The sequence below is a fragment of the Anopheles gambiae genome, chromosome 3 (assembly GCF_943734735.2).
Source record: "Anopheles gambiae chromosome 3, idAnoGambNW_F1_1, whole genome shotgun sequence".
NCBI classification, from domain to species: domain Eukaryota; kingdom Metazoa; phylum Arthropoda; class Insecta; order Diptera; family Culicidae; genus Anopheles; species Anopheles gambiae.
In genome coordinates, this window is record NC_064602.1 from 38,694,121 (window position 1) to 38,717,231 (window position 23,111).

The following is a 23,111-nucleotide window of genomic DNA, read 5'->3' on the forward strand; positions in this document are numbered from 1 at the left end:
ACAGGTGTGATGCAGTACTTTTGTCAATAGTTTCATTGATCAAATTTATACATTTTCTAACGATCAAATTACGCAGGAAACCTATATTATGGCAGTAATCTTTGTTATTCATACGAAAACAGCTTCGAAACTAAGTTTCATTGATATTATACACCGTTTTTGATGCATCTTTGTTTACCACCACTATAGGAACACAATACGACGACTATAGGAACCATACCACCATTATAGGTACAACGAAGTAATCACAAAAATATGTATTTCTTCGTAAATTTAATGTATTTCAGGGTAAAAATGGTTGTGATTGCGAAGATAAAACATATTCCAATTGCTATGTGTTAAAATATTCAGAAATTATCCTTCCTCACACTTTAAATCCATTAAAACACATCGGTACCACTACAAATTGCACCACTATTGGTACATTTACCCTAAATAGTAAATGGCGAGTATTTTTTACTTGAGAACTAAGAAAGCTTATAAAACATGACCCAATTCATTGAGTTTCGTAAACATGAAGTTACATTAATACAGTAGCGGCCACCTAAAGACATGAGTGCTTAAGGCACAAATGAAAAAAAATATGCATGAATGCTTGAGGCACAAAAATGCATGAGTGCTCAAGGCACCAAATCTTAATCGTTGCTGTTGAAGAGGCATACGATTCATGTTATTAACACTTTAAGCGCCGCGTCATATCAATTCGCATGACGGCTTTGCTTACCGTTCAGCTTTGTATCTGACGCTCAGCGATTCTCTGTAGAACTAATTTGGAAGGAAAGAGAGAACGAGAACGACATGAGCTACGCCGCTTATCGCAATGAAACAAACGAGTGATAAAATTGTGAAAAACAATAACTCTATTCAAAATTACTGTGGTACTTTTGTTGGAGCCTTCCACCAATGGTATTTGGCTGATTCAGCCACCACATGACCACCCAAACTAGTCGATGAACCTTTAATAACTGATATCAAATGATTTAAGAACCATATTGGCCAATATTGGCATGCTACGTGATCATTTTGTTATTAAATGAAGATTGTCCGACTTTCAGTGGACAGCATACATTTCATACCTTTTATCACATTTATGCATAGTGTTCCGAGATGTTATAAGTTATCGGTCTGATTTTTTGCAAGGACATAGTTGCAGAGTGTTCTCACCCATGGGTGAAAAAAATGTTCCAATAAGTGGGCTACAGAACTGTCCAGGGTGCCGCAAAGTCAGATGATAGGTACAAATATGACGTGTCCGACTTTAGGTGGCCGCCACTGTGTGTATACAACAATTACATCGAATAGTGTCCGGCGATAGAGGATGTTTAGCTTTGAATGAGTGGAATGACAAAAAAGGAGCAGCTCTTCGATGTACTAACCATGATGTACCTATGACAGCGGACTGAGGCATAGCAGACCCAAGTGGAGTTGTGGATTCGTTGGGGATGGCGCTGGACCGTGAGAGCGTCTGATCCACGCTGCGTGTGGCATGATCATTACGGCAAAATGTACAATATATTCCCGTGCTTTGTGGGTATGAGAAAGCTTTTCATTTCGTTTAAGTGAAAACCAAACCGTATAAAGCTCGAGACATATGTCAATCGAGAAAAAAGGTTCTTCAGCATCCCATCAGCAGGCACCGTTGGGAATAGGCAGCAACGATTGACAGGAGACGCGCGTCTCATTGCCATGACGTGACATCGGTGGGTTCGATATATGGGTATCCTGTTTGCAACTTGTCACGATGGAATGATGCCCGAGAGAAGAGACCTGAAACGAGGTATAATCATAAAACAGGACAGTAAATAGTTTAGCCAGTATTTATACTCGAGTCAAGTGAATCGAAGGATAAGATGAATGCAAAGAGGATCGATAAATTATGAATCCATCAAAGGAACGGTGTGGGCACGTGTGCTATAAATTGAAATTGTGTCAAACGTCTAACGGTAGAACAGGGAGCCAAGTAAAGGATTGCGACAATCATAATTTGAATCCCGCGCAAGAGAACGTTTTCTGCTGAGGTAAATTTGATTGGTTTCTGATGCTTGATTGAACACGCGTTCCAGGAGATTGATATTTGCAGTTTTTATGATCGAGCAAAGGAGTATAATTCATTTTTTATTTATTGTTTGCAGAGGGTATAATGTCGTTGGAGGTTTCGATTAGAGTATGAAATTGGCGACGCACTTGTTTACCTGACTACTGTTCATGAATAATATGTTTCTCTACTACCCCTGTTTTACCTTTGACGAGTGATGTGCATTTAGGTTGATTCGTATTTTTATATTCATATTGATTCATTTTATTATGTTTTATGTTTCATATAGAACATGCCGATTCGTGCCTAAAAGTAATAATTGAATTTTGTCTTTCGGAGTATTTTATAATAATTAAAATCAAAATAACTAATTTGTGATGTTTTGAATTAATCATACATAACTAATGAAAGGACTTTAAAAATGCAAGACGCATTAATTTTACCCCATGAGTGTTTTTCCATTCCTCGACATTATCAAAGTAAGTAATACAAATAAATTCTGAAAGAATATATTTATTACAACAACGTTTTCGCAGCACATACAGTCCGCTCGCGAGGCGGTTTATGCGTTCCCGAAGCATCTGCGTAATTCGAATATCCACGTTAGTCGAATATCACGGTTTTCAATAAATAAAAAGGGTAAAAGTGCAGAAAAGGTAAATGTAAAAGTAAAAAAATATATATATTTTATAAAACTTAGTTTTATTAAGTTGTTAATAATTATTAACGTTAGATTCGATCTGTCGGAGTTATCTACCGTGATTCCCGACAGAGCGCGGTACAAACGCGTAGTGTGGGAAGCATCCAATACCGATCGAGCCGAATATTCCCGATCGCTCAAAGGCTCCCGAATAGCGTGGCTAAGGCAATGACCGAAGGCCACTCTTTCGCGGTAGCCCGAGTCAAGCGATTGATTTTTAGCGTCGCAATAATAAAATAATATAAGACTGCTTAAGAAAACGCTTGTTATTTAATACTTAATACTACTACGGGCGAAAGAAAGAGTGCTGTTGCAATAGTTTGCAACATAAGTGTATAACAATTTGTAAAATACGATTCGTACAGAAAATTTTGATTTTACCGACTGTAAAGCGATTTGAAAATTTTAGCAAAAAAGCAAATTCTTTTGCATTTGACTATACACATACACTCTCAAATGTAGAAAATCTATCTATTTATCTCCGAATCCGTGTAACTCTGGAACAAAATGTATATCGAATATAAAGATACAAAGTATTATAATTAAATACATAAGCTACTGCGCATGACGGAGACGCCTAGTGCTTATCGTAATTTAATGTATCTAATGGCGTCGCTGGGTTCAAGCCCAGAATGGACTGTCCCCCCGTAGCAAGGACTGACCATGCGGCTTCGTGGTATTGAATAAGTCTCGAAAGCTTCCGTGCAGGACGTTACATCAAGTAGAACAATGGCGTCACAACCATTGTCAATCTAAACCTGTCAATGTTAATAGAATATAGGTCTAACTAACTACACTCGATGGTTATAAACATTGGTTGCACGTTAATTCTTCCTGGGACAGCCGATGAGAGATTGAAGCCCATGACGAGTTTGTTAGTCACTGAAAGTCAAGCCCAAAATTGGTACAGGGAGGCTATGACTGGCAACGGTTGTTGTGCTATAGAAGATGAAGAATTCTAAATGGCAAGTATACAAAAACAACTGACGCTAAGACGGATATTGATTCAAACTGGTTTTGGATGGGCATTATTTCTTTTCTAATCCTGTTGAAATTTTGTTGAATTATTTAGTTGAAAGGTTTTGATGGAAATTGGACTTGTAAGATACAACATACAATAAAATTTAAAAAAAATTATAAAATTTTTCCAGGTTACAGGGCTAGTTAACTACATTTTAAAGATCCCCTTTACTGTAAACAATACGTCTAAAATAATAGTCTCCAAACCCAATTAAAATGAAGTACATATGACGACCCCTTATGAGACCTAAAACAAAAACTAAACCCCTACTGTTTCTGACACCAATACATCACCTTTTCTGATTCAAGAACTGTACATGACCTAATTCCGGTCTTGAATCTGGTTACTGAACCTATGTCGGTCCTGAAAACGGTACTGAACGCATACCGACTTAGAATTAATACTGGTCATACCAGTCCAAGAACCTATACAATTTCAGTTCCAGTCGACAACCATAACCGGTAGCAAATGTGCAGGAATTAGCGAATTAGTAAAATTCAGCGTAGGAATTTGTGTAGGAATTAACGTAGGAAATAGTGTAGGAAATTTAGTAGAATTTATATAGTGATTAAAAAATCTTTAAACTACAGAACTACTTACAGGATATCTCATAATAAATTTTAACTTATAATAATTACAACTAAGATATTCAATTTTGACTTGCTGGCTTGTTCGAGATATCTCAAGGTGAACATTATATGTCATTGTTCCAAAAATTAAAGAGTTAATTTGGCCAAACACCACACAAACAAAGTGTGAAATTGTGTTTTCTTTTGCAACCCTTTTGAACTCATATACAATTGATGTTACAAACCAGATGTAACGCATTTCCTGGCTATGCTTATTGCTGTCGTAATTGGATGTCGTTTACTTTACCTTGCGCACAAACCACACACACAGACTGTCGTCTTGAGCAGCAGCAGCATGACCATGTACTGTTTTGCGTGGGTAACTCAGGCTACGATTGTAAAAATACGAATATTATTACCCGTTGCATTTTTAAACTACCACGGTTTGTCCTGTAGAACATTCACACTTTGGTTTAGTCGGTCCCATGCTACAAATTCAGAACAAACTCTTGGTAAAAAAATACACACCCAACTCTCACCACGCTTGCTGCGGCCTTTTTATGGGACAAAACTTTTTCTTTCGTCATCGGTGCTCGTTTCCTTAAGCCCTGGCTTGGTAAGATGTTTTGGCGCAAGAGCGTAATACGCATCTAAAGATGTGATTACTCGCCTAAGCAAAACCGCCACTCCTTGGGGAGAAAGTTAAAACTTTGCCTGTTGTACAACCGCGCACCGATACACAAGGGTTTCCAGAAAAAGGGGAGACTAAATGCGAAAAGTATAGCCATCGGGGGCCAATTGGCTTGGTGGCACCGTGCCGCACCGTAAGTTTATTATTGGGCGGAAACGTCTTCATTTTCTACAAATTTCCATTATTATTACTTGTACAGAGCAAAAAATAATAAGGAATTTTGCTTGTTGTCTTGTACAACCACGCTACAATCCAGCAACAGAGGTTATTTTGAGTGGTTCACATCCTAAAAGGGGTAAAATTGTAAGAAGATGGAGCGTGCCGCGAGAACTTTGGGCAATGATTATACCTTCATACCCATTGAAAATTGGCCGGACAAAGGAAGTTTGATGTGAAAGCGGGGTTTTCGCTTCGAAAGCGGCGTACAGTGGGGCAGTTAGAGCAGCTCTTCAATGCGGTAAAATGAAAAACATGGATTAAATTGAATGATAATAGAGATAATGCAAATAATACTTTTGTGGGAGCTCATGAGTGTATCTGAGCCGATGTTCAAGAAGCAGAATTTATTCATTTTTACGTTGAATAAATAAAATTTGATCTTCATTGATAATGAATCAGACCAGTGCCTTTGCTCTATAGAACGTCAAATGCTTTTCAACTTACTAAACACCTTACTAAATGGGCCTAGAAACGGTCCACTGAGAATCTTCTTCAAGAATCAGGCAAATGGTTTGTTCTAAATTACTGTGACTATGATACTGATGCTGTCTGGCACGCTTCCTATCTCCCGGAAAATTCTATGATGATAACCAACATAATTTTAAATGCAATAATTTCTCACACCCATTTCTTTCGTTGCCTGCACGAAAGATCGTTGGCAATGACGTTTAAATATTAAATGAATTCCGAGTGTTGGGGCATAATTAATTGTATGCACACCAATGTAGGTCCCAAGGTCTACTTTGAAGGTTTCATCTTGCTTGGTAGCTAAATTTATTGCTGAGTTGTAACTTCGGTTTTATCCTGCCCCATTTCTACTCGGCAAACAGATTCCATTCTTGCGAAAATTAGTACAATTTCTGTCAGCTAAGGTGTCTTAGTTGCCAATCTCTCTCAGGTTTCTCAAAGCTTCCGTTTCAAATAAAGAGGGTTTGGTTTATATATCCACTATGGTTTGGAATGGATGGATTATTGGTGTGAAATTTACTAGCAATTCTAAAGCGATTTTAATGCTTATTTATTACATCAAGCTGAAAGACTCCGTTCGCATGAAGAACAAAACATGTTAGAATTGGTTTATTTTATAATCCAAATATTTGTTCACTTAAATTTAGCCCCTCAATGTACTACCACTCATTCTATCCCTTCTGTTTGATAGAGCTTTTCATTAAATTAGATAATAGCTTGGTGAAATCCTCTTTTTATATATATGCGCTTGAAGAGTTCATGTATAATATGAGCATGGTGAGCAGTTGTTACGAAACGAGGAAATAGTTTGTACTCAGAATGCGAACGAGTATAACAAAAAAGACTGGAGAAATATGTTCTTTAAAATTCGTTATTGTTCTTTATGTGTTTAATTTTAACCTTCGAGCAATGTGCCCAAATAAGGCAAACTAAACGCGTACAATGACATTGAACAAGTTAAAAATAGGGAGGATGAACTAATGCGGATATGATGTCGCAACTACCTAATGGATAGAAAAATCAACTGATAATCCTAACCAGATGTATAATTCTATAATTTTTTAAGTGAATCGTTAAAATCTAAAACAGGAGCTCTGATCCCGCTTATTTAAAACTCTCTAATTTTGAGACATTTGCTGGGAGTAACTCAAAAAAAAACTAATAACATTGAAAATATCTGGGGCATCATAATAGTCAAACATTAAATGTCTAAGCTGAAGTAAACAGTTGAACATGTTATGTAAATAGACCAAATAGAAAACCTCGTTCATTATTATTATTTGCTGTCATATTTGGTTTGCGTTACAAATCTAATTTTAAATTGAAAGTGCTATCTCAAAAAAATACCGAAAAAGCTATTAAATTACTTCCCCATTAAAGTCGACTTTCAAATATTTTCCTGTTTGTTTTCCTTATGATTTTACATATATTTTTATAAAATTCAAAATCAAAGGTTTAAGTGTTAAAAGTTTCTACGACGCTATCAAATTAAATTAGAAACATTATGCATACAAATTAGTGTCAAATTACCTCAAATGCGATAGCATTCACTTAAATAAATTTATGAATGTCCTTACTTGAGTAAAATCAATTACATATAAATAAGCTCAGCACTGCCAAAGCAATATCCTATCCATCAAAATAATAACATTTTCAAAGTATCCATCACGGCGAAGCGAAGGTTGTCATCGTGCTACTCTTTATTTAGACATCCGGTAGTCCAGGAAGATTTTACATCGACAAGGTAAAGTTTTCCCAACCATTGCAGTAAGTCGCGGGGAAACCATCGTGTCGATTACTACCTGATCAAGGGAACCATGATGGGTAGATGATGAATGATAGACTGATGGGGAAGGAAGTAGTTGATGAGAGTAAGCAAGGTAGTCATGTTGGTTGGTTGAAAGTATCAGCTTTCATGCTCTGATAGAAGCTCTGAGGGGATAGAATGAGAAAGAAACCTATGGAAAAATGGTCGTTTAATGTTCAGTTTATTGGGTTAAACTGAAGCTCTCGAATAGATTGACATAAATAATAAAAGGTGTAGAATTTTCTAGAGTTGGAGTCATCGCTTTTGCTATCCGCAGTATAGTTGATGAAAAACTAATTAATAATTTATAATTCATTAAACTATTGAGTCTAATGTGACAGGAAACGTCTGTTACTGTGAAAACAATCAAATTCATTCAAAGTAAGGGGACAGTAAACGTCTGTTACTGTGAAAACAATCAAATTCATTCAAAGTAAGGGGTAAAATTCATTGCAGCAATTAATCTGTTGCTAATTGTTTATCATTTTTCATCCTGAAAAATGGGTTGAGCTGACCATTTAATTTGACATCCTTATTAATTGTATCTTGATTGGAAGCTCAAACAAGGGAAGCAGATATCACTTTACTTGGAAAATTCCATGAATTCAATTTTATGTAATACAGTTTGTTATAAGAACTTCAATTTACCATCAATTTACCACAACCTTAATCAAGAAAAATAGTCGATTGCATGATGGGCAGTCCTGCGGTACAGTCATCAACTCGACACAACAACATGTCCGTCGTTAGATCAAGCATAGAATGGAACGTTTCCACTGTAGCAAGGACATACTATCTGGCTGCGTGGTACTGAATAAGTCTCAATAGAGCCTGTTGTCCGCGTAGAACGTTATGCCAACAGTGGCGCGTTAAACGGTCACCACCAGGGGCCCTGGCGATCTAGGGGGCCCAATAATAAAAATGTTCGACTTCGTCGCTCCGAAACAGATCTTCACACAACGGCTCGTAGCCGCTCTTTTTATCTGTTGAGGTTTCATTCAAGAATCGATTCCGATGTCGATCTGTGCGCTCTTTAATTTGGCCTGTGTCTGTGTTATCACGCAAAAACTAAGAACTCGTGCCCTGGCTAACTTTTGGGACGCCAGTCAAAATTGTGGACTGGACGAAGTGATGGTGGAAAGGTAAGCTGTTGAAGGGTTTGGGTCAGATTAGGAAGGGTCGATGGAAAGGAAACATCGATATGAATGATCGCGTAAAAATTTAACTAACAAAGCGGTTGGCAGCGGTCGGCAAAGTCCGGCCAACCGCAATATGGTCAAATTTGAGTATAAACTTGAAAGTAGAAACGAATATTTTCCAAAAAAATGATTTTTGATTTTACGAGAACAATGGTTACACACTATTGCTTTTTAAGAGCAGAACGATTTTCTCTAAGCTTTTTTTTAAGAAATGCGCTATCAATTTGTCTGACCTGGCAATACTTGTCCGTAAAGCCTCATAATAGTACTGAACGATTGTACGTTTGTCTCGATAATTTTTTAACTGTTAAGGTTTTTGTACCATCTTCAGAATATCCTGAAAACAATTTGCAACATGGAAGGCAGGGTACATTAAGAAGCGATATTGCGATTTTACTTTGTTGTTTGGAACTTTTATTGACTTTTGCGCACTATGCTGCTGACTCTTAACTGAATAATCTTTACAATCAATTTTAGTAATTGTAATTTAATAAAATGAATTTGAAACTTGCTTGGATGATAAAATAATTTAAGACAAACAACAATATAACCAATCGCATTGTTTAATACTATTAACCAGTTATTTTGTTTATTAAATATAATACTATGATAATGAGTATGAGTAAAATAAAAAAATGCATTCTCCTTGCTCTCAACGCTCGATCATTTAGAAAGCAGCTGATCTATAGCAGTGGTCTCCAACCTGTGGTCCGCGGATCACTTGAGACAAACATTCTGCAATACTGGTTATTTCCAGTTACTTTCGAATGAAAATATTGTTTTTCCCGCGTGCAAGAAGTTAGTCCATATCGCTCTGACCGATTGAAAATGAAATAGTAGGAACATTTGAAATTACAACAATTGCATTAAGTGGCCATAATTCGAAGGAACACGGTAATTCAGTATTCATTGGAAAGGTAAACACCAACGTAAAAGCAAAAAAATGTTTTCAGAATTTTGCCCGGAATTCAAAGGAAGATTGTTTATGAAATTTTAAATTTCGGTCAGCCGAAACAAAATATCAAAAATATCATTTGAAACCATCGTTCTTACCAGCAAAAGACAAACGTAACTAGCTTAGTGAAAACAATAACTTCCCAACATACAACCCGGAACCAAAGGTGCGAAACCTTTAAATTCTTTTGAGTATAAATAAAACCAAGTCCGATCATGGCAGGTCAGATTCGTTCGGACTGTTAGGATAGGACTATGCCCATCCAACATCTATCGACTTCTCATTTAAAGAATTTACTTATGTCCCCCTACTCAAGGTAAGGCCTCTAAACTCCAACGTTTCCAGTAAGGGAAACCTCTTATAGGTTTCTATGATCGCCTAGACGATCAAGTGTCGAAAGTCCGCTTCGAAACAGTATCCACAGTACCCAAAAATTGAACATACCACAAAGCCTTTCTGATATAACTGATTGTTTAGTAATTGATATCGATAAAAAAGTGGCTAAAAAAGTATTTAAATGGGAGTTTTTATTGATGCGCAGGGTGGCAGTTCGTTCTGCTCAAGTTCATCTCTGTTTCATAAGTTTCATACAGATATGAACTGTATTTTGTCCAAACAAGTTTGATGATTTCATTTCATTTCATTTCATTTCATTTATTAATCCAATATCCGCCATCAAGGCTAAATAAAACAGGTGTAGCATATCTGCTATACAAAACTTATTATAATACACACTATCAGCTATAGACACATTGTAACACACTTTGGAAAGCCAAACCACACCATTGTAACACATTCATTATAACTCATTCAGCAAATCAGATCATACCATAGCAACGCAACCGGAAGAGTTCAGGCCGTCCATTCAAACAAATAACAGATGTGACACACTTATCAAAAACAACCGAAACGCACAACATAAGCAGGAACAGCATGTAACCCAAAGCAGGAACAGTATATGCATTAAACCCAAAACAGGAACTTAGTGACAAAAACCATCGTTCTTGTCAACAAAAGACAAACGTAACTAGCTGAGTGAAAACAATAACTTTCCAACATACAACCCGGAACCAAATGTGAGAAACCCTTAACTTCTTTTGAGTATGAATAAAACCAACTCCGATCATGGCAAGTCAGATTCGTTCGGACTGTCAGGATAGGACTATGCCCATCCTACATCTATCGAGTTCTCATTTAAAGAGTTTAGATATGTCCCCCTGCCCAAGGTAAGGCCTCTAAACTCCAACGTTTCCAGTAAGGGAAACCTCCTAAAGGTTTCTATGATCGCCTGGACGATCAAGTGTCGAAAAGTCCGCTCGAACGATGTTTTAATCCACCTCGGCTCATGTCAGTAAAAACTGATCTACCGCGACGGTACTCGAAGTACAGTTGTACGATCATCACATTACATGGCGACCGTAGCTATCATCCGAATACTACACAGGCTTAAAAATAATTAAACACTTACAAATAAACCAAATAATTGATGAAAATCTAAGCCTAACTAAACTAGTCTTGACCTAGCAAAAAAAATAAAAGAAAAAAAACATAGGTAGAGCGTAGAGACTATCATAAACTTAATGAAAAAAGAGAGTAAATGAATACTAAGAAGAATAATTAAAGATACTTAGAAGAAAAATACGGTTACGGAAAGAGTTAAGAGAGGAGTCGAAATCAAAGAGATAGTAAAAGTGGTTAAACAACCTGAAACAGGACAGAAGAGGGTCATTGAAAGTATAAAGAGTATGACGTGTTTCAATTGACAGAGGATCACGTGGACGAAGAGAACGAGAGGGAACATACAGTGAGATTGACGAGAGTAAATCAGGAGCATCAGTAGCAGAAAGTAATAAGCCACCAATAAAACATGCCTGAAACACTTGGCGGCGGAAGCTTAAAGAGTGAAGATTGAATAACTACAATCGCGTTTCATAGGGAAGTAGTGAGGCAGCACCGAACAAACGACGAAAAGCAATCCTGGTAAAGAGGCGCTGAATGCTTTCAATTCTCGAACAGCCATCAATAGTGGGAGGATTCCAGATGATACTAGCATATTCAAGAATAGGCCTTACCAGAGCACAATAAAAGTTTCTTAGGAAGCTTTGATCTCTAAAAATAGAGGTAAAACGTAAAATAAACCCAAGGGTTCGCTTAGCTTTTAGCAGAACCTCATCAAGCTGCAGTTTAAAGTTAAGACGTCTGTCAAGTATAATACCAAGGTCACGGATGGACATAACATGAGAGAGGTACGAGTTAGAGAGAGAGTATAGTTAAATAAAATAGGAGAAAGAGAGTGAGAGAAAGAAATAACAGAACATTTTTCAGGGCACAGGCGAAGTAAATTGGATGAACACCAATGAACAAATGCTTTGAGGTAATGCTGAAGCCTCAAACAATCAGAAGAAGAAGACACATTTGATCAGAAGAAAATTTTTGATATCATCCGCATAAAGGAGATGACCATCAGGAGGTAAAACATTACAAACATCATTGATGAACAAAGAAAACAGAAGTTGACTTAGCACACAACCCTGAGGGACACCTGACGTACCAAAAAAAATCCTCAGATAAGTACGACTCGGTTTTAACCCTGCAAGATCGATTACTTGAGTATGAGGACAGCCAGCTAATAATGCCATCACCAAAACCAAGTTTAGACAATTTAGCTAATAATAAAGAATGAGGTAAACTATCAAATGCAGCATTAAAGTCAGTGTATATTGCATCAAGTTCGATACCGGCCTCAAAAGATCTAAAAATGGGGCCCTTTTCGTTGTAAGTTCGTAGGCTGAAATTTCAGCCTGTCAGCTGATTGCATTGTATAGCAGTTTTCGAGCAGCTATCTAAGTGAATAGAATATACAGATGGGCTTATCCCAAGGTGTATGAATTTAGAAGGCTGATTTTTATCGCTTCTTCTTCTGAATGAAGATTTTAAGAGTGTTTTGAGTATTTGTCAAGCCTCCAGAAAGCTTGTTTGAACAAAAGTTTTCACCCATTCTGTTAAAAAGTGATATTCAAATTTGGTTTAAAAAACATACTATGAGACCACCTGGACTACATACACATTGATTCTAGATTCCACCTCGTGACCTTTTTAATGCACCTTGGGGTAAATGTAAACAACACCGTGTTTTCGAGCAGGTACTCGAAGTTAATTCTAGCTTTGAGGTTAGAATAACCTAGACAGAAAATTTTCAAAAAGTATTAAAATCCCAAACACGCTGCAACGCCAAGTACAGGACGTTGTATCGTTTGTGTGGTAGTGCAGGTGAACGATTTTTGTATTGCGCACCGTGCAACGGCGCACGCTCCAAACATGTTTGAATGCATTTTTCCACAATTGAGATTAAATGATAAGTTTGAATTTTTGACAGCATGTTGACCGCAAGTAAAATGAGGTATGGAGAAAATAATGAAGATATACAAAAGTATAATTTTTTCTATTTATTACCAAAGTTGAAAAATGTGGTTTTTAGAACGATTTCTTTCTGTTTGTAATAAAAAAGATGCTAGAACAAGAGTGGAATATTGTTGTTTTATTTTTGAATAAAAGTAAATAATATTTCCGACCGCCCTTGCCCCACTGTGCGGTGGTGTTTTTAGCTGATGCCACTGAGGTGAACAGCATCAGTTTAACAAAAGCAACAACACTTTACATTCACTTTTTTGCAATGTACAACCAGAACAAGAGGAGATGTGTGGGAAACAGATGAGGATCAAATTCGGGTACCTGTCCAAACTCCAAGGCAATCTCAAGGTCGGCATCAATGGGGAATATATATTCCCACTAGCGCCCTGTTTACATGCCAGTCAGTGCAAAGCAGTGCAAGTGTAAGGATCAACAAGATGTGGTGGTTTTGGTTGGTGGCTTTGGTGCTAGCAGCCCTCGGACTGTGGCAGGTGTGGATCGTACAGCGCCATCGGTTTGCATCCCACCTGCCGGTGGTGCAGCCGTACTATCCCATTATAGGGAATGCGCAGCTTTTCATCGGAAAGTCAAGCGTTGATCTGTTCAATCAGATACTGCAACAGTTCCGGCAGTATGATGGTTGGTTTAAGGCATGGCTCGGTCCAAAGCTGGTGCTGGCTACCTCGCATCCGGACATCATGAATGCAGTACTTAGACATCCCGATTGTCTGAAGAAACCGTTTTTCTACGACTTTGTGAAGCTGGAGCACGCAATCTTTGCGGGACACTGTAGGGACAGAGCGTGATGAGGAGTGACAGTGGAAGCGTTGGTGAAAATGAAGATAAAAGTGATGCGTGTGTTTCTTTTCTGTTTCTTTCTCAGATCATTTGTGGAAAACGCAACGGAAAGCGCTCAATCCGACCTTCAACACGCGCATACTGAACAGTTTTATTCCGGTGTTTGTGCAGTGCTCCAGGCAGATGGTGCAGCACATGGAGCAAAGTGTGGGTGACGTCGGCCGGTCGATATCCATCTTCCCTTTCATAAGCAAATGTACGCTGGAAATGGTGTGCGGGACGACGATTGGCTGCGATGTGATGGAGCAGCCAGGCAAGGAAACGTTCATTGAGAATCTCGACCGGTAAGCGATGCGAATGGTCTGCAACCTGTTCTCCTGTTTGCTATTTTAAGATATTTTTTTCCTGATGCTGTCCTGTTTGTTTAACCACAATCCATTTTCCTTTGTTTCCCTGTCTGCGATTGTTCTCGTTTACTCATTTACTGTTTACTCGCAACCCGTTTTCCTTTGTTGCCCTGTTTGCCGTCTCGACGTTTTGTGCGAGCTTTTTCAGATGGTTCGAGCTCGTCGCGAAACGTATGGTCAGTATCCATCATTACATCGAGCTGCTGTATCGGTTTTCGCGCGACTTCACGGAGGAGTCTGAACATCGCTCATCCTGCTTTCGATTCTTTGAAACGGTTAGGCCTCTTGATGGTTGCAGTGAAATTGACGCTCACAAAAAGAATCACAACGGACTGTATGCTTTATTGAATAGGTAATTGAAAAGGCAAAAGCTCGCATAAACTCTACCGCCATTGAGGATGAGTGTGAGGACTACAAAAAGCCACTCATATTTGCCGACCAGCTGTTGGCGGCGCAGCACAACGGAAATCCCTTTACTGACATCGAAGTTACGCACAATATTTACGCGATGATAGCGGCGGTAAGTGTGACGAATCGATGGTACAAAGCATTCCTTATGCAACCAGCTCAATAATGGTTTCCACCGCAGGGCAATGACACTACTGCACTTCAGGTGACACACACCTGTCTGTTCCTTGCCATGCACCCAGCGATACAGGAGCGCGTGTACCGCGAGGTGATGGACGTGTTTCCCAATCCCGATCAGGACATTGAGGTGGAGGATCTCAAGAAGCTGACCTACATGGAGCGCGTAATCAAGGAGAGCCTTCGGCTAGCCCCGTCCGGACCGAACATTGCACGTCAAACGATGAAAGACATTGAGATAGCTGGTGTACACATACCGCGTGACAGTTTGATAGTGATGAGCATATTTTCAATGCACCGCCGTAAGGATGTTTGGGGCCCGGACGCGGACGTTTTTGACCCAGACCGGTTTCTGCCGGAACGAAGCGAAGGCAGAAGCGCGAACGTGTTCATACCGTTCAGTGCCGGTGCGCGCAACTGTATCGGCGGGCGGTACGCCATGCTCAGCATGAAGGTGACGCTGTCCAGCATACTGCGCCGGTTGCGGCTTCGCTCGGATCTGCAAATGAATGATCTGCAGTTTCGGTTCGGCCTGACGCTGAAGCTCGAGTCTGAATATTTAGTAGAGGTAGAGAAGAGGATGTAGGTGCAGTGTGTGTGTGTGTGTGTGTGTGTGTGTGTGTGTGTGTGTGTTTTTTTTGTTTTACAAGGAGGGGGAATCTTCGAAAGACTCCCGTTGTCGCACGGGGGCCCTCATGTGTGTGTGTGTGTGTGTGTGTGTGTGTGTGTGTGTGTGTGTGTGTGTGAGAGAGAGAGAGAGCGAGAGAGAGAGAGAGAGAGAGAGAATGAGAGATAGAAAGAGAAAGAGAGAGAGAGAGAGAAAGAGAGAGAGAGAAAGAGAGAGAGAGAGAGTCGAGCAAAAGCGATTGTTCCTCTGCTGCTCTCTTCCTGAAATTAATCGAACAATGTAATTTATGTTTATGTTGAGAAACAAAGTGCTTCGTGTGGGTAGGGGAAGGTAGGTAAAGACGGACACTGCGGATAAGATGGACACTTCTCATAAATGCATGAAAAAGGTAATTTTCGAGTAATTCAACAATGTAGAATCCAAACTGAAGGTAAAACAACACATTTGAGAACATTTTTTGCATAATATATATAAAATTGGTTAAATCCACGAACAAAATAAATTTTCAATCATGTTCACCCTTGTGGATCTAATTTGACTACTGCCGATCTTAAGCTCTACAACTTGTATTGTTTATCACTTTGACCGCCGGCCTGACGTCACAGTTTTTGAGTGAGCACGTAGCGCATGGCAAGAGAGCAAAGAGAGCGACAGTTTCTCGTGCCATTGCACATTGGGCAAACGCCTGTATAAAAAGCGAAAAACCAACTTCATCGCAGGTTTACACCATAATCATTTTCTTAAAATAGATACTTAAACTTAGTTGAAACCAAAATATTTCACGTTTTTATCTTAAACTTACTGAGAAATAGGCCATCAAAGTGTAAACTTTGGGTTTTTTGTCCCAACTTTGAGCTATTTTTCGACCGAATATAAACCATCATATTTTAGTATATGATGGTTAGATTTTGATAATCAATGTGTCGTTGGAAAGGTTTTTTGTCATACTTTGATGTTATGTCTTAATATTTTGCAAAAACTTGTTTTTAAAGTTCATAAATGATTGAAAACCAAACATCACTGCTGAATTTTTGGATATTTTTATTTTGGAGAGTGATTTTTTTTATGATTCGACTCGATTTCACTCGTGAGTCGTATATCATTGGAAAGATCAACAATTTTCCTACGCATTGTCGTTAAAATTAGCTGCGACCATCTGCGACCCCGAAAATTATTAAACTTTTTCTTGAAAATAGCGCGAGCGATTTTGACGTGTTGTCGTATGAGCCATACACCACCAGTATCCAACTACCTGTCATAAACGGGCATTTGAAACAAACAGGCAGAAAACAAAGCTGAAGAGAGGAAAAACAGTTTAAAAAGGTCGTAAGATAGGAATCAGTTCTTTTCCAAACAAACCATGAAAAACACAACTTTTTTAGTGCGTAATACTTTAAAAATTCGTTTACAGTCAGAAACTTATTCCGCCTTCGTTTTAATTCCTAACAATTATTATTGATGCTGTTAACTGATACGTAATAATGCAATGTTGTGAGCGATAATTACTAAGTTTTATTCGCTGTCTTGACGATTTAAGTATAGGACTACCCTGTATAGTAAGAGCAATTGTATTGAATGAAGATAAATTGCAATAGCACGAGGAATTGATTTTCATCCCGGCGTTTGTATGGCGGTTGCCCACTGTGCATTGTTATCACTCTTTTGTTTCATTGCGATAAGCGGCGTAGCACATGTCGTTCTCGTTCTCTCTTTCCTACCTCATTCGTTCTCAAGAGAATCACTGAGCGTCAGATGCAAAGCTGAACGGTGAGCAAAACCGTCATGCGAATTTATATGACACGGCGCTTAAAGTGTTATATTTCCGGAAGTTTTATTTCATGAATGGGTTGTCGTGATCATTAATGAAAAAACTGGCGAAAGAACGAGGGTAAAAGCAATACAAAATATTGTTTTCTGGTGGTTTAAACATTCAGACATCAAAGCGGGAAAGACGGACACCTTGTTGTAGAGAAAGATGGACACCGAATTTATTGATTTTTTTACATCTTATATCAATTGGTGATAAATAGATTTCTTCAAATACCTTAAATAAGGATATTCCGATGCTATAAATCAATCAGTAGCTAGAGAAAGTATTGAAATAAGCGAGAAATGAAACACCGGTCAAAATAGTAGCCATTCGTTATGATATTACTCGCTCGACGCTGATGAGGCGCTTCACGAAATCCAATATGTTCTCACGACTTGGACAACTTTAAGCAATAAAAAGATGAGGCATTTATACGACATTGTTCAGGAATAGATGAGAAATTCTATTGGATTACAAAAATCAAATGTTGAATTTTGACATGGTGGAAAATGGATTAAACTGTTAACAAGTCCCTCATGAATACTGGGGTCGTGGACTTTTTGCGAAGTAATTTCCTAAAAGGAAGTTCTAGACTGTTGTTCTGTAAGCTGGAGCAACGTCAGCTGTAAGTGCGCGATATGTCAATAATGCTTTAGATGCTGCATTCTACGATATATTAGAAACGGTGTTTACAATTCCTAAATTCATGGCTGAATAAATCGCCGTTGCAATAGACCAAGAATTGGTTTATAAACGTACCAGGACGTGGAAAGCGATAGAATTTGTTTAAATATTGTAAAACTCTTCACTTTCTATCCTTTTCTACAGGTGTCCATCTTACCCTTCATGGTGTCCATGTTTCCCATATCAGGTGTCCGTCTTACCCGAACATTTCAAAACTGCACGAGTGTAAGATAATGTATGCACATTTTCATGGTCGTTGCACTTATATACTTTACTTTTACTTTATCCGGCGCTACAACCGCTTTGCGGTCTTGGCTCAGGAGTGTCCGAAACCGCTCACGGTCTCGCGCCTTCGTCTGCCAGTCCGTTATCCCGGCCTTAATGGCGGACGCCTCCACGCCATCTTGCCACCTCAATTTGGGCCTACCACGCCTCCTCTGTCCTTGTGGACGGCCTAAAAAGACTTTACGGGCTGGGTCGTCCGTTTCCATGCGTACAACATGGCCAGCCCACCGGAGCCTGGCGAGCTTAATACGCTGTACGACAGTGAGGTCGCCGTACATCTCGTATAGCTCGTCATTATAGCGGCTCCTCCATTGTCCTTCCACACATACGGGGCCAAGTATCCTTCTGAGCATCTTCCTCTCGAACGCGGCTAAGAGGGCTTCGTCAGATTTGGACAGTGTCCATGTCTCAGAGGCGTATGTGAGTACTGGTACTATATAGGTACTATATAGTCCCAGCTTCGTCCGTCGCGACAGGTTCTTTGAGGTGAACTGCTTTTTGAAGCTGTAGAATGACCGGTTGGCAGCCAGCATCCTTGCGCGCAACTCAACTTCCATACTGTTGTCGTTGCTGACCTTTGACCCAAGATAGGTGAATTCTGGGACGACTTCAAAAGTGCGTTCACCTATCTGTACATCACGCCTACGTAGATTCGGATTATTTATTGGTAGGTCCGCTGATGTTGCCACCATCAGTTTGGTCTTTGCCTCGTTTATCTGCAATCCGAGGTTCTCTGCCGCCTGCTCGATCCCTTGGTATGTTTCTGCTACATAGGAGAACCGCAGACCAATAATGTCTATATCATCAGCGTATGTCAGCATCTGGGTTGACTTATAGAAGATGGTTCCCGTAGTCTCCACCTTCGAGTCAAGGATGGCCCTCTCTAGCGCCAGGTTGAATAGGAGACAGGCAAGCAGTGGCGGATCTTACGGTAGGCGGACTAGGCGGTCGCCTGGGGCCCCGCCGATTTAGGGGCCCCGTAGATTGCCATTCTATAGTATGTCCTATGGACAGAGTACTAACGACAAGGGCCCCCTGAAGGTTGCCCGTTAGGGCCCCAAGGCTGGCGAATCATTTGCACCCCCCCCCCCCCCCGTCAGCAAAAAATTTAGAGCCTGTGACTGATGATCGAAGGGGCCCCCCACTGTTCCATCTCGCAAAAGCAAGTTTTGTGCCTCTACCCCCCCCCCCCCCTCCCCCGCCACAACAACATTTACCATTTACAGGAGACCTCAACTCGTCTTTCCGTCTAGGGCCCCCGATACAATTAATCCGCCACTGCAGGCAAGCCCGTCCCCCTGGCGCAGACCCTTGGTGGTAACAAAAGGTCCTGAGAGTTTTCCATCCACCCTTACCTGGCATGTGACGTTGGTCATAGTCATTCTAACTAGCCTTATCAGTTTGGCCGGGATTCCAAATGAGCTCATAGCGTCGTACAGTTTTACTCTGGCTATGCTATCATATGCAGCTTTGAAGTCTATGAAGAGATGGTATGTGTCGTTTCTGTATTCAGCCATCTTCTCCAAGATCTGCCGTATGGTGAAGATCTGATCAGTGATTGATTTTCCGTTTCGGAATCCTTTTTGATAGTTTCCTACTATCTCTTCGACGTGCGGGACAAGGCGATCCTGAAGGATCAGGGAGAGTATTTTATAGGCGGTATTCAACACCGTAATACCCCTGTAGTTGTTGCAGTCCAACCTATCTCCCTTCTTGTATATGGGGTAGATGATGCCGAGATTCCAATCACAAGGCATCGATTCCCTATCCCACACCTCAGTAACAATTTGATGAATCTCGTTTTCTAGTCGTGCACCTCCATTCTTGACCAGTTCGGCTGCAATTCCGTCGGTTCCGGGTGCCTTGTTATTTTTCAGCCGACGGATAGCCTTTCGTGTTTCTTCTATGCTAGGTGGCAGTAGCATGACACTATCTGCTAGTGGCGCTTCTAGCTGTTCGCTAAACTGGTCATTGAGTAATTCTTCAAAGTACTGAGCCCACCGCGAGAGGACCTCTGGCTGGTTACTGACCAGATCTCCATCCTTGTTGCGACAGCAGGTTACCTTAGGTACAACGTTGTTTCGGTGACCTGCTATCGCTTGGTAAAACTTTCGTGTTGGTCCGTACGCCTCTCTGGTTTGCTCGAGTTCCCGCATGTTTTGCTCTTCCCAAGCATGCTTCTTGGAGCGGTGAACTCGTTTCTCTTCGCGTCTAAGCCGTGAATATTCCTCTGCGCATGCCCGCGTTCTATGCCGTTGCTGCATTGCGCGGTATGCAGTATTCTTACGTTCGGTCACTTGTCTGCATTCATCGTCGAACCAGCCAGATTTGGTGTTGCCACGACGTGGTGGGAGTATATTTCTTGCACAGTTTATTATTTTTGTTTTTCGAGCGTTCCACCTCTCGCTCGTAGTTTCGTATCTGCCTTCTGGTAGTAGAGACTCTTCTAAAGCGGTTTTGAATTCCTGTTGGACAGCAATGTCCCTTAGAGAGTCCGTGTTGAGCCGAGGCTGCGTGTTTTCTTCGCCCCCATTGGCGCGGGGGCGGGCGATTCTACAACGTATCACTAAGCCAACCAAGTAGTGATCGGAATCGATATTGGCTCCTCGATAAGTTCTGACGTTTAACAGGCTCGACTGTCGTCGGCGGCTTATTAACACTTGGTCGATCTGGTTGAAGGATTCTCCACGCGGGTGCGCCCATGTGATCTTGTGGATTTTTTTGCGCGCAAATTTGGTACTTCCTACAACCAGATTGTTCGCTGCGGCGAACTGGACCAATCTACTACCATTATCATTACTGTGCTCATGCAGACTGTGACAGCCAGTGTATTGGCGGTACATTGGCTCCCTACCGACTTTTGCGTTGAAGTCCCCCAGGATGATTATGAGGTCATGCCTGGGACACGCATCAACGATTCTAGCGAGGCGGCCGTAAAAAAGGTCCTTCTCCTCTTCCTCTTTATCTTCGGTAGGGGCGTGAACGTTTATGAGGCTTATATTAAAGAATTTGCCTGGCATGCGCAGGGTGCATAGCCTATCGTTTATAGCAGGGGCCTCCAAACTTTTCAGCTCGCGGGCCGCATTGCTTCAAACATAACTATGTTGAGGGCCATTTGACGCTACCTTTAACTGATGAGTGAACGTTTAAATCTCGTTTTTATAATAAAATACCAATGATATTTGTACAGTTTTGTGTTACTAAAGCTTGAATTTTGTCTAAGAAAAGTAAAAACATACATTTTAATTTTAAAAATTCATAATAACCTAATATTTATATTAACTCTGGCAAAGTCATCGTGGGCCGCATTATAAGCTCTTGAGGGCCGCATGCGGCCCGCGGGCCGTAGTTTGGAGACCCCTGGTTTATAGCCTTGAAATCCATGATTGCGGGTTTCAACCGGGGACCTACGGTGAAACCCGTTCCGAGCACGCGGTGTCGGTCGTGGCAGCTGTAGTATATGTCGTAGCAATGCTTACCACGCCTGTTGTGCACACCGTTCCCTAGCCACCGAATCTCTTGTAAAGCTACGAGGTCCATGCTCAGTGTGGCTAGGGCATCATCAAGTTTTTTCAAGGCTCCGGCTTCGCTTAGAGTGCGTACGTTCCATGAGCCCATTTTCAGAGTAGTCCGGGGGCATTGCGTATGGTCGGTATCGGGATGTCCGTTTCGAAAATTTATGTGGCTTTCCGTAGTCGTTGGTTCATGGGACTGGGTGACTGGCCCCGCGCCCACGTGACCGTTTTGTTTAGCGTCGGGTTGCCCTCCCGACGTTCAGGCACCCAGTTTCCCGGGATACCCACCCCCCCCCCCCCCTGGTTCGCCATGTGCCACCATCCGCCCAAGGGGTTGGGTCAAGCCCGTGTACCCAAGCTTGGATATGTGGTGACACATGTTACCACTCTGCACGACGAGGACGTGTCGGAATAGGAGTTGGATGGGAGAGCCTGTATTATCCCTCAATGGGGCTTCGGATCCCATCCCATTACAGAGCACTTATATATCCCTAGATTTTTACCATTTCCCTTAACGTGTCCGTCTTTACCTACCTTCCCCAAAATGTCAAGTGATAACTTGTTAAAACACGCCAGAAATTCACCAAGATACTACCCAGCAACCATAACGTGAGTGAATGTTAGACATTAGAATCTAGTTTAAGATTTGATAAAATCTCAGTTGCGTGAATATTCTCAGCAGTGCGCTTCCAATAAAGAGATAAATCATGATCTATTCACACGCACTGCAACTGTACATGCACGCACACACATTCAAGCGCTTATCCTTAACCCACTAGCAGCATCTACAGCGCATACAGCAGCGCAACTATTACAACTCAGTTGCATTCGAATCGTCATCTTGAACAGAATGTTTGCAATCGTACTGTTTCTCATCACCGCGTGTGTCTGCTATTACTACACCTGTTACTATCCACTGATAGGGAAAGGCCTATCGTTCCAGGAAAAAGTCACCGGTCAAACTGTTCCAGAATGTCGTGCAACCCAGTGGAGGATCTAATGGTAGGTGGACTAGGCGGCCGCTTGGGGCCCCGGCGATTTAAGGGGCTAGTCGATAGTATGCCGTATGTATTACATGTATGCCGTATGGTCACAGTACCAGCGGCAAGGGCCCTCGGAAGGATGGAAGTTGGGGCCCCGAAGCTGGCGAATCATTTGCACCCCCCACCCCGCCAGCAAAAAAAAAAAATAGTGCCTGTGACTGATTATTGTAGGGCCCCACGGCATTTCAAGTTTACTGTTCAATCTCCCTTCAGCAAGTTCAGTGCCAGTATCAACTCCCCCTCCCCCCCTTAAAACAACTCGTCTTACCGCCTAGGGCCCC

General features: G+C 40.9%; 1 protein-coding gene across 1 annotated transcript; it reads left to right on the forward strand.

Moving 5' to 3' along the window:
* The first annotated feature begins 13,348 nt into the window (after positions 1 to 13,348).
* Positions 13,349 to 15,492, forward strand: LOC1279084 (cytochrome P450 4C1). Its single transcript, XM_061658479.1, has 5 exons — positions 13,349 to 13,864; positions 13,959 to 14,217; positions 14,429 to 14,555; positions 14,633 to 14,800; positions 14,870 to 15,492. The coding sequence occupies exons 1-5, from the start codon at positions 13,513 to 13,515 to the stop codon at positions 15,449 to 15,451; spliced, it is 1,488 nt and encodes a 495-aa protein (XP_061514463.1). The 5' UTR covers positions 13,349 to 13,512; the 3' UTR covers positions 15,452 to 15,492.
* Positions 15,493 to 23,111: the final 7,619 nt, after the last annotated feature.

Bases quoted from the DNA above. Each gene is read 5' to 3' on its own strand.
- LOC1279084 (XM_061658479.1), top strand. From the start codon at position 13,513: ATGTGGTGGTTTTGGTTGGTGGCTTTGGTGCTAGCAGCCCTCGGACTG. The intron at 14,218-14,428 runs GTAAGCGATGCG...GAGCTTTTTCAG, and splicing joins TTCATTGAGAATCTCGACCG to ATGGTTCGAGCTCGTCGCGA. The intron at 14,556-14,632 runs GTTAGGCCTCTT...TTTATTGAATAG, and splicing joins GCTTTCGATTCTTTGAAACG to GTAATTGAAAAGGCAAAAGC.